The following is an 11,628-nucleotide window of genomic DNA, read 5'->3' on the forward strand; positions in this document are numbered from 1 at the left end:
ATGGTAAAATATTGACATTTAGTTGAATTATAAAATTAAGTTTAGATTCGTTTTATTTAGATTTTCCGGAGTTATATAAACTTTTATACTAAGTAGTTAGTAAACTTTATATTCAATCCAAATAATTTTTCCATCAGTCAAGGATGCCTATTTGGAGTTGGGAGACTGGATTTATGGTGATTTGTCAACAAATAACTTTATTTATGTTAATTTTTCGAAAGGTGTACAAACTTTTTTTGCACCTTTTTTGATTTTTGTAACAGTTATTGTTAAATTGTTTGAAAATTTCACTTCGGATAATCGAAACTTTGAAAAAATTAAAAAAAAAATCCTTGTCTAATTTGTGATTGTCGAGGTTAAGTATGACCTCTAAACTACGCACGCCATCTTTTCACAGCAGACGCGTCACAAGTCAGCACACCAGCGACGAATTATCAAGAGACGATTCGAGGAGCGAACGCTAGACCAACAACCGCGATGGCGAGATTGAAATTTAACTTATTGAAATAGTAAATACCGCACAGGGACGACACCACAACCCACCCTTAACGGTAAGCTGGGTCGAATCACGCAGCAGGTGAGCAGCTTTAACAATGTCACGTGTTGCATTTTGCTCCCGCAACCCCGATCTGACCGCATCGTGACTACAAAGGGGAATAAACCACAAACTGACCTAATTAGTCGGTACTTGTTACAACAAAGCGCCGCCGCGTTACCACGTGACGCACACGGTGCGACATTGCGCAGAAATTCGGATTTCAAAAGAAAGAGACGACATTTTGTTTAGCTGCATTTGTTAATTGTAATTGAGAGGAAAAAGGATTCTTATAATAAGCAGTCATAAAATAGGGGCAAAAATGCATACAATTTAATAAATAAAACAAATCACAAAACATTAAAATTAAGGGTGCCAGCTATCAGTACGATCCGACGCCGGGTCGGCTTCTGGTGATGATGTTCACTGGAATGGTGATTTTCTCGTTCTCGATGTAAACCTGGAAGAAAAAGAAAATTATTGAAATAATCAGGATTCGTAATAGATTTCCCAGTCTCACCACAATGACGATGGGCTGCTCGTGCTGCTGTTGCGCCTGCGGCGGTCCCATTTGGAAGCTCACGTTCACGACCACCTCCTGGCCGGGCCGGATCTGGCCCTCCATCGGGGAAAACTTGAAGAACGGCCGGTAGTTGGAGTTGAGCTCGAAGAACTGCGTGGTGTAAAAGTTGCTCTTGATCACGAACTGTTTGGTGCGCTCGTTGGTCCGGTAGTCCAGCCGGGTTGGGCGGACACTCCACGATTCGCCGCTGTCTCGCTTGGCGGACCAGGTCGCTGGAATCCCCGGCGAGATTTCATCCGGGAGACGAGGCGAGCCGGCTTCCGAGCTGGTGGCGTACATGGTTTTGAACAGAGCGCTGCTGTCTTCGGAGAGGGACAGATCGTGCACCATGCTGTCGTCGAGGGCGCGATCCACGGTCAGGACCAGTTCGTACTCGCGGAACGTCAGGAACAGCTCGTGCATGGTCTCGAACATGTGTTCGGCGAAATTGTCCAACTCGTCGAGTTCGCGCTCGCCCGGAAAGGTGTCGCAGACCGAGCCGTACGGGGTGATCTTGTTCCGGTCTTGCAGTTCGTTCTGTTTGATTGTGGTGATGATCTTGCGGGTGCGATGCCGAGTCGGTTCGTCACCCCACATGATGTGCAGGTTGGTAATCGAGAGGACATCGACCTGCTTCTGCAGAATCTTCTCCACGTCCTGGCGACGAGGCTTGAACGTGACTCGGATGTGAGCGTAGCTGTTCGCCGGGATGATGACCTTCTGGGGCTGCACGAAAACCGCCGTAGCCAGAAACGCCTGATCTAGACCCTTCTTGTCGATCCCAATCCGGGCGAACGCAGCCAAACTTCCCTTGTTGTACAACGAAAACGACTTTTCCAACGGACGTCCCAAGTTGCGCGCCTGGCCAAGCTCCAAAAACGGTCCGCTCGGTCCCTTCTGAATTCCCTCAACCTTGATCGACGCCTCCCCGCCGTACCCGTACAACGTAACCACCCGCTGGGAGTGACAATCGTGCGGCGGCTGAAAACAAACACACCCAATCGCCGGTCCAATCACCGTCGGACAAAAGTTCACCACAATCGTACGACATTCCTGGCTCTGCAGCGTCAACATTTCACTCTGCTCGATCCCCCCCAACTGAAACCCGGGCCCCGAAATACACGCCCGAATCACCAACCGCTTCCCAGATGTATTCTTAATCTGCATGATCTTCCGCGCGTTCTGCCGCAGCTTCGTACTGCCCCACGATATCTCCGTGTGGGTGGCCTTCAACGGCAGCACCCCGTCCTTGTGGCTGTACTCACTGCCGGCGACGGAACACTGCGAAGCGGAACGACCCGCCGAGGCGAGCAGGTTTGACCGGCCCGCGTCCGACACCGGTGATTTGGGAAACTCCGGGATGCCCGAGTCCACGCTGGACGCCACCGATTTGGGCGAGCCGAAGGTGTACCTGGGGAGGAAAATGTGAAAAATATATTTAAATAATATATTAAACTAAAAAGAAACTTTTAGTGACCAGGCCACTCATGGAATTACGGTGTCCCATATCTAATCCTTGAAGATCCCACAAGCACAAATACTTATTAGCAATGTCTAATCTAAACTAACACAAACACAATCAGTCCGCTTGAACGTCTTGTGATTAGAGCACGCCCCAAGCACTTTTCTTGTAAATATTGCAGAACGGATCAAATTTCACAGAATCTACAGGGGAGAAAGGATGCGTGGACATACCGTACCAAACGCCCCCTCATAAAAAACTTCTTAGCAATGAGGCTCCAAACCGGAGCTTGAAAAAGGATCAGTCACTGAGAGTGATTATCCGATATTTGAAAGAGCTCGTTAGTCAGCTATGACCGCGTCCGGTCATGATCGTCATTTGGATGGGACCGTCAGTTGACACACACGAAGTTGACACGAAAGAATGCCGAGCTCAGCAAACTGTCACAAAAGATCGTCGAATGATAACAGGTAAAATATTGCGCTGCTATCTATTTAGGATAGGATCTTAGGTCCTTGTGGAGACCGTCCCTCTTCCAGTCTTTCAGCGATGATGCGCCTTCGAATTTCCCTACTGCGTTTGATGTCCGACGTTACCAACGATCCGAGTAGAGCGTCCAATTTCTCGGGAAACAGGAAGATTATCGTAGTGATTATTGCATTTGATCGTAATTTGTCGATGGTAAGTCGTAATTTGTTGATATTAGATTGAGATCATTCGATTGTAATTTCTCAATCTACCATTGACAAATTACAACGGACGATCGAGAAAATCTCGATAAGTGTTTCAAAAATTTCAAATATTCAAAACTAACTAAATTTTTTAAAATTTCCAAAATTTATAAAAATTTACAAAATTTCAAAAGTTTTAAAAATTTCAAAAATTAAAAAAAAATCAAAAATTTCAAAAAAATTAAAAATTTTAAAAATTAAAAAAAAAATAAAAAATTTAAAAAAATTTAAAAAAATTTAAAAAAATTAAAAATTTTAAAAAAATTAAAAATTTTAAAAAAATTAAATTTTTTAAAAAAATTCAAAAAATTTCATAAATTTCAAAATTTTTAAAAATTTTAAAAATTTAAAAAAAATGCAAAAATTACAAAGAATTATAAAAATTTCAAAAATTTTAAAAGTTTTGAAAATTTGCACAATTTGTTAAAATTTCCAAAACTTCAAAAAATTTAATTTTTTTAAAAATATCAAAAATTTTAAATTTTTTAAAAATTTCAAGAATTTTAGAAATTTTAAAATTTTTATATTTTTTTTTTTGAAATTTTTGAAATTGATTTAGATTTGTTTTTATTTTGTAACTTGTTCATAGTAAAAAAAAAACTTATATTTTTTTATATTCCGTTTAAATAATGGGTCTCGTGGCGCAGGGGTAGCGGCTTCGGCTGCCGATCCCGATGATGCTATGAGACGCGGGTTCGATTCCCGCCTTATCCACTGAGCTTCTATCGGATGGTGAAGTAAAACGTCGGTCCCGGTTTCTCCTGTCTCGTCAGAGGCGCTGGAGCAGAAATCCCACGTTAGAGGAAGGCCATGCCCCGGGGGGCGTAGTGCCAATAGTTTCGTTTCGTTAAATAAAAAAAATGGTATTACAAATTACGATCGTAAGTTCTCGATGGTAAGTTATCTGTCAAGAAGGACCGCGAGGTCAATTTTTCAAAATTAATTTAAAAACTAACTTAATCCACATACGTAGTTGATGCCTTTCTCACTTTTTACATTGGGTAATATAAGTGGTTTGGACACATATTTCAGCTATTTTTTTAGATCCAAAAAAATAAGTACACAGATATTAATTAAGTGGTCATAATTCGAGACAGGGTTGCCAGATCTTCAATGTTGTGGAATCGTTGGAAAGGTCTCTCGATTACCTAATCAACGATGGGTCGGATGATGTATCCGGACATCTTTTGCATACATTTAATTGAGATCCGGCTTCAAAAAAGTACATCCTTGTGGCCCTGTTGGTTATCACATCAAATCAAAATCATCAAAAACAACGGTAAAGAACACGATTAAAAACCATTTCTGGTCACTATTTGTCATTTTAATGTAAAAAATAAATTGACAAGAAAACATTTTTTCGATGGATCAACTATGGTCTCCTTGGAACGAGCTGTCAAGTAGGACCTTTTCTGTCAAGGTCCTTGAATAGGTTAATTTTTCAAAATTTACTTTAAAATCCAAAGGTCATTGAACTCATGAAAATGAGCTTCATCGCTGTAAACAATAATATAAGCAATCTTAGCTTCATTTAAGGACCCAATTTAAAGAAAAAAAAGCCGGGACCGTGGTGCAGGTGTAAGCGTGATTGCCTCTCACCCAGCCGGCCTGGGTTCGATCCGAGAAGGTCCCGGTGGCAAATTTTGAGACGAGATTTGTCTGCTTACGCCTTCCGTCGGACGGGAAGTAAATGTTGGCCCCGGACTAACCCAAAAATGTTAGGTCGTTTTCTCAGTCCAGGTGCAGGAGTCGTCTCCCTGGGTCCTGTCCTGGTGGAGTCGCTGGTAGGTAGTTGGACTCACAATCCAAAGTTCGAATCCCGGGGTGGATGGAAGCTATGGTGTAAAAGAGGTTTGCAATTGCCTCAACAATCAAGCCTTCGGACACCTAGTTTCGAGTAGGATTCTCGCAATCGAGAACGCCAAGGCAATGCTGTAGAGCGAATAATTTGATTTGATTTTTTTATTCGCAATTCGCAATTCGCAATTTTCAGTGTAAGAACGGGCCTTGACCGATCTTATGCACTAGGTTCCCGACGAACACGCACTGCCCTTACACCTACATCTCACCCTTGCTCTGAGTCAGTACGAGCAGCACGCTAGAACACGCTTTGAGTGTTCGTGCCAGGCATGCACACCTTCTTTTCCGGTTACGCATTTTAACTTTGATTTGATTTTTTTATTTAAAGAAAACTGTTCTGATCTTGGCTCTGATTAATATTTTGCAAAAAACTGTATATGACAGCGACTTTTATGGTTAAAATAGGTGTGAAGATCAATTTAGGGGTTACATATATAAGGTTTTCTAGGCCCAGTGAAATACAAATTATTTTAACCCAAAAATGGCGAACTTCTCGTGTCCTGATGCGAAAAATGATCGAGCTCGAGTTGTCAGAGCCCTGCGAAGTATGTTGTCTGACATATTAAGCGGTCAGTAAAAAAACAGCTAGAAGTCGCCTGACAACATTTTTTTGCTTGAAAGAGATAGAAAACCTGATGCAAACAAACCTCCAGCTGAAATGTAAACATACTTTCTTTATGTAGAAAATCACAAAATTTCATAATACAGAAAATTTATTTAACCTACTTAAACGATGATTTTCAATAACTTCTGAAAGTTTCATGAAGATATTTCATGTTAAAACTGAGTAAAGCTAAGAACAAGATTGTCCGTTGGACGCAGTGGTGAACGCAGAACGCTGTGCCAGTTCGATTTTTCCATCAACTGTCAGTCGAACAATCTGCAGGGGTTGCATTGTTCAATGGTCGATGACTGGCAGGCTATGATGACAGGCGCAAAATTTTGCGTTTGCGTCCAGGTCTGACGGACAATCTTGTTCTTACCTTAAGAGACGATTTTCGATTAATCAACTGTGGTCCCCTTGAAACGAGCTGTCAAGCAGGACCTATCCCGTGTCATGACGGAGCCCGATTTGAAAATTTTGCATTTTAAAAAATACAGAAATGAAAAATTGGCGATTTTTTTACATGAAAAGCATAAAAATATTGTTTTTTTTTTCGAATTCAATTGAAAAACGTCACTTAATCCACCTTTAGGTGGTTGGTGCCTTCCTCTCATTTATAGTGATTTCAATCCCCCTAAAGTGTCCACATGTTTATGGATCTCCCCTAACGTTCGCAGCACCTAAGAAGTCCTAATAAAAATAAGTGATGAGTAAGAAACAGACCACCTACAGACTTATTGTCAAGATTATACAGACACGGCCTTTGAGGAAAATGGCATCCCTCTTCACGGCTTTTTCGTGGCGATCAGACCCGGCCAGTTGAGGTTATGTAAATTCAGACCATTTTTTTAAACTGCTTGTAATTTAAGATAGGTAAGTCAGATCTTGAAAATTCTTACTCCACCTAAAAGATCTTCTCATATGCTTTCTAAAAATATATAACATGTGAGGGTTTCATGAAAAAACCACCTTTTTCCATAATTTTAATTTAATATGAAACAGTTTTTTTAACATAACTTTTTAAATACATGATAAAACTGCATGAATTTAAATAGCAACTTAGGGGACGTTAAGACGGATCGATTAAAACCGGCCAAAATCGGTTGAGCCTGTGACGAGATATTCCAGTGACATTGATTTGGTACACATGTCTACATACAGCCAAACACACAGACATTTACTCAGCTAGTGATTCTGAGTCGATATGTACAAATGAAGGTAGGTCTAGGAGGTCTAATTAAAAAGTTCATTTTCCGAGTGATTTTATAGCCCTTCCTCAGTAAGGTGAGGAAGGCAAAAATTAAAATCGGCTTCGAGATGCACACGGAACCGGTTTAAAATGCCGGAATTTCCCGTCTCCGACGATCGTAACGCTTGAGCCAGAGCGAGCTCAAAGGGACTCGGTTCCTCCTGCCAGCAGATACTTCGTTTTCACCACATTCACCTTCAATCCAACCTTAACGGCTTCCCGCTTCAATTCGATGTACCGCCTAGCCATCTCCTCGAACGTCCTGCCGACAATGTCCAGGTCGTCGGCATAGCAGATGAACAGGCTGGACCGGTTGATAATCGTGCCCAGCATGTTCAAGCCCGCCCGCCTCATAACACCTTCAAGCCCAATGTTGAAACTTGAAACAGAGGCCGGAAAAATTGTCGCCTTGTCGCAGTCCCTTGCGCGTTTCGATCGAGTCCGACATCGCCCCCGAAATCTTCACGCTGCACCGTGCCCCATCCATGGTTGATTTCACCATTCTGATCAGCTTCCCGGATCAGCCGTTCTCGTGCCAAAGCTCATCGCGATCGACCGAGTCGTACGAGGCTTTGAAATCGATGAACAGGTGGTGCGTCGGGAGCTGGTACTCGCGACATTTTTGGAGGAGCAAAAAGATTTGGTCCGTCGTCGATTTCCCCTTCACGAAACTGGTACGTCCCTGCGACAGGCTGACGTTGAGAATAGTGATGGCACGATTGTTTTTACATTCCAACTTGTCTCCCTTCTTGCAGATCGGGCATATTACTCCCACTTTTCACCCTTTCCGGTAGCTTTTCTGACTCCAAGATCCTGACTATCAATCGGTGCAAACAGGACTCCTCACGTTTTTTTAAATTAAGTGGGCGGTGGCGACCGGAGCAGAAACCACATTAGTGGCGGGGGTTGAGACAAGGTAGTCAATTATTTTTTGCTGAAAGCACTCTGACTCGCATTTTTGCAAACAGTCCCTTTTCACACCAAACTCGGTTCTCGGTAAGGACAGGCACCTAGTTGTCTTGTAGCTCGATCTTATTCTGAGGTTTGCTCTCTTATTGGAAACGTTGAAGCGGTGGTGGTGTTCAGGTGGCATTTTCGGACGTGGGTCAGCGTTTGGGGGTTTTTAAAGCCGCTCAAAGAGGAAGGTGAGTCGTGATTCGGCCGGGTTGGAATACAAGAGGCTAGTTGGGTACAGGTACGGCTAGCGAAAGACGGCTTTGCTACTCCTGTGTTGTATCACTTGCTGGTCATAGAGGTGTACAGCATAAGCAAGTCCCCAGGTCGTAACCAGATAGTCGGAATGGGTACTGGCTAACTTCTTCAATCTGTTGGCCGTTGATAACTACGGGTTGGCGTGGTAGAAGCTGCTTCCGGGCCCCGGGGTGATCGAATCAACATGTACTATGTCTTGGACAGGTTCATGGAGAGCAGGTTTGCTTGGAAGTAGTCGTCAAGGAGTTTCAAGTCCTGGGTTATCTGGCATTGAATCAAAGCACCGTCTTTCCCGTAATAAAATACCGAGGTGTCGTCTCCTTGAGTTTCAGCAAGGATAGAATCGGTTCAAGGTTGCTTCCTTGCGGTGATCTCCAGGTGAACTTTACAGGTTTTACTTCGTACGACCATGATTTTGGAAGTGGGGGCGCTGAACTTCCTCAGCCTGGCCAACCTGATCGTTCAGATGCTCCGATGACGATTTTGACGTCATGTTTTGGGCAGCTTCTGTACGTCCAGTTCAGCTGCTCGTAAAAAGCATCCTTGTCCTGCTCATCTTCGCTTCCTGAGGGTGTGCTTTGCACGTTTATGATGCTGATGTTGAAGAAACGGCCCTTAACCCTCAACAAGTACATTCGGTCGGTGATTGGAATCCACCTTTTCACCCTTTCAACGAAAAATAAAATAATAAATTTGCTAAAACTAATAGTCCTCACCTCTGCTCGTTCCGGTCCTGCTCCCCCTTCGGCGACGAGTACGGCGATCGAACCTTGAATTCCCTCGAGCGCGGTTCCGGCGACAGGTACGACTTGTTCACCTGCTGTGCCGCCGCCTGTGGCCTCCCCCCGAACGCCATCGAACTCTTGGGCGTCTCGTGGTAGCCCACCGTCGGCCCACCAGCCACGACCCGCAGCTCGGCGCCGTTGGCCGGCGAACGGGATCGCTTCTGAGCGGCGGCCGCCACCTCGTTCACCACTTCGGCGTGCTTTTCCTGCGCCTCGAGCAGTTCCTGGCGCGTGGCCGAGCTCGAGCGCCGCTTGCGGTTCGGTTTGGCGCCAGGCACGTCCAGGAAGGTCATCTGCTTTTGACACTTGGGGGGGTCGCCGCGCGGGATCATCGGAATCGGCGGCAGATCGAGCTGGTGCTCGGACATTTTGGTGGCCGTCGAGACGCGGTACGTTTCGAGGAGGGGCTTCTTGGCGGTGGAAATGCGGTACGTTCCTTCGGCCTCACTTTGGAGGGATTTCGCCGCTGAAGGTGGTGCCGTCATCGGGCTTGACGTGGCGATTCGACCGGTGACTCGGATTGGCACGAACGCCGATGATTCGAGGAGCGATTCGGTGAAACTTGCGGTGTCGGAAAGCTTCGACTGGGCCTCGCTCAGGTCTCGCACAAAGGAGGGGGTTTTGGTGACTGAGCTGAGGTCGGTTTTGAGCGAAGTTGTCTTTTGGATGGGTTTGGCCGACGGGCGTTTCTCCGGGGCGGGAACGCTGGAGCGTGCTGATCTTGCGGGCGCTGTTTCTGTGGTGGCGGGAGGAGCCTTGGCGGCACGCAGTTGTCGGATTTTCTCGTAGAAGGCGGAGGGAGATTCGTCCGAGCCCATCGAGTCTGAAATTAAATGTACTGTTTTCAAACAACTGATTACATTTAATTTGAAAAACTTACTGATAACATTCATGATGCTCGACATGTTCAGCGTACTGTTCTCCTTGTCCGACGTCACCTTCTGTCCACCGTGCTGTCGCTTTCCCGGGCTTGCACCGCCACGTGCCGTCGTCGTCTCGTTGGGCGTGCCCAGATTGCTCATGTCCACCAGCGGCAGCGGAGTTCGCCGGGGCGGACTCGCATCGTCCGGAATCATCCCCTTCAGGTCGTCGGACATTTTGTTAAAGTACTCCCCCACCGAGCAGTAGCTGCTGTCCTCGATGCGGGTCGCCTCCTGCCCCAAAAAGCCCGAAAAGCAGGAGAAATCGACGTGGTTCTTAAGATTTTTCGGCAGCTTTTGGGACGCTCCTTTCGGAGCTGGATGACCCTTGGCCGCATTCATCTCCGGAATAATCGCCTGCTCCTGCTCCCAGGCCATTTCGTCTTCCATCAGTCGGGACTGTTGCTCGTCGGCCGGCCGAAAGCTAATGTCCTCCAGCTGGGACAGTTCCTTCTTCATCCAGCTTTCACCAAACGCGGGCGCAGCGGAAACGTCCCAAAAGTCCTGCGTCTTGGGTTGCCGCGGATTAGAACTAAGTGAATCCCGCATCGACGACAGTCGGCTCATGTCGGCCGTCCGGGGCAGACTCAAATCCGGCCGGTCATCGTGCTGAAGCAAGTGCACCGCGGAATCAATCGACGGTTTACCACCGGCAAACTCCCGCACCTCGTCGGAAATACTTGCGTGCAGCAACTGCTGAATGTCCGGCGCCAACGCGTCCACCGTAAGTCTCCGACGGAGCGCGTCCATCTCGCCCGTTGACCGCGCCGTCATCTCCGTCGGTTCGAACGAAACCTTCTGCGGAGTGGCCTGCATGTGGATCGTGTGTTCCTCCTCCAGCTCGGTGATGTTGATCGACCGGTACTGACGCGGTTGCACCGACAGCATCGATTCACCGCCCGATTCATCGTCGTACCGAAGCTGGTCCTGCGTTGGCGGAGTGTGAGCGGAATACTTCCGGCTACTGCTGCTGCTGCTACTATTCCGCAACGGACTGCGGTCAAACATTTCGTTGGCTTTCTGCAGCGTTTGAGCGGCCAAATAGCGCTGCTTCTTCAGAACGTCGGACGCTCGCGAGTCCATTGTTTGGGACTGAATCTTTTTCAACGGTCTTTGTTCCGACGAATCACATGGACTGCCAACCGTAAGCAAGCTTTAACCCAACACGCGAAACTTTCACCCAATCAACAACGAAAACTTTACAACCAAGTGACCAGCACACAAATTTCACGAAAATAGAAACGAAAAGTTCACTTAAATTCACGCTGAAACAAAATTAAAGAGCGCGATGGCCACGGCACAACCGTTTTTTCAGCTTTTTTGAAATTGCGCACTCTCTGCGAAGAGAAACGACAAAACTGTCAAATGAAACAAAAGGCGGGCAAATCGGAAGCCGCCATAGAGCTATCTAAGCCCGATCTCACACACACTAGCGCACCATTTGTTTTGCTGGCTGGTACAAAATTTAACCTCACTTTTTTTCGTGTACGTACACGCAATACATGCGCACGTAGATAACTCTATAGAGTTATCTACGTGCGCATGTATTGCGTGTACGTACACGAAAAAAGTGAGGTTAAATTTTGTACCAGCCAGCAAAACAAATAGAGTTATCTACGTGCGCATGTATTGCGTGTACGTACACGAAAAAAAGTGAGGTTAAATTTTGTACCGACCAGCAAATCAAATGGTGTGCTAGTGTGCGTGA

The 11,628-nt window shown here is 45.8% G+C and overlaps 1 protein-coding gene across 1 annotated transcript; it reads right to left on the bottom strand.

Annotated features, from left to right (window-relative positions):
• Window positions 1–782: 782 nt before the first annotated feature.
• Window positions 783–11,270, bottom strand: LOC120420040 (uncharacterized). Its single transcript, XM_039582941.2, has 4 exons — window positions 9,881–11,270; window positions 8,932–9,823; window positions 1,056–2,508; window positions 783–995 (listed from the first exon to the last, which is right to left on the bottom strand). The coding sequence occupies exons 1-4, from the start codon at window positions 11,001–11,003 to the stop codon at window positions 918–920; spliced, it is 3,546 nt and encodes a 1,181-aa protein (XP_039438875.1). The 5' UTR covers window positions 11,004–11,270; the 3' UTR covers window positions 783–917.
• Window positions 11,271–11,628: the final 358 nt, after the last annotated feature.

Source organism: Culex pipiens, chromosome 3, assembly GCF_016801865.2.
Source record: "Culex pipiens pallens isolate TS chromosome 3, TS_CPP_V2, whole genome shotgun sequence".
Lineage (NCBI taxonomy): Eukaryota > Metazoa > Arthropoda > Insecta > Diptera > Culicidae > Culex > Culex pipiens.

What these genes read in the sequence shown, in the direction of transcription:
- LOC120420040 (XM_039582941.2), bottom strand. Translation starts at nt 11,003, where the DNA reads ATGGACTCGCGAGCGTCCGACGTTCTGAAGAAGCAGCGCTATTTGGCC. An exon ending in GAGCATCATGAATGTTATCA is followed by an intron (nt 9,824 to 9,880) that starts GTAAGTTTTTCA and finishes ATTTAATTTCAG; the next exon opens with ACTCGATGGGCTCGGACGAA. An exon ending in CAGGACCGGAACGAGCAGAG is followed by an intron (nt 2,509 to 8,931) that starts GTGAGGACTATT and finishes TTTCCTCCCCAG; the next exon opens with GTACACCTTCGGCTCGCCCA.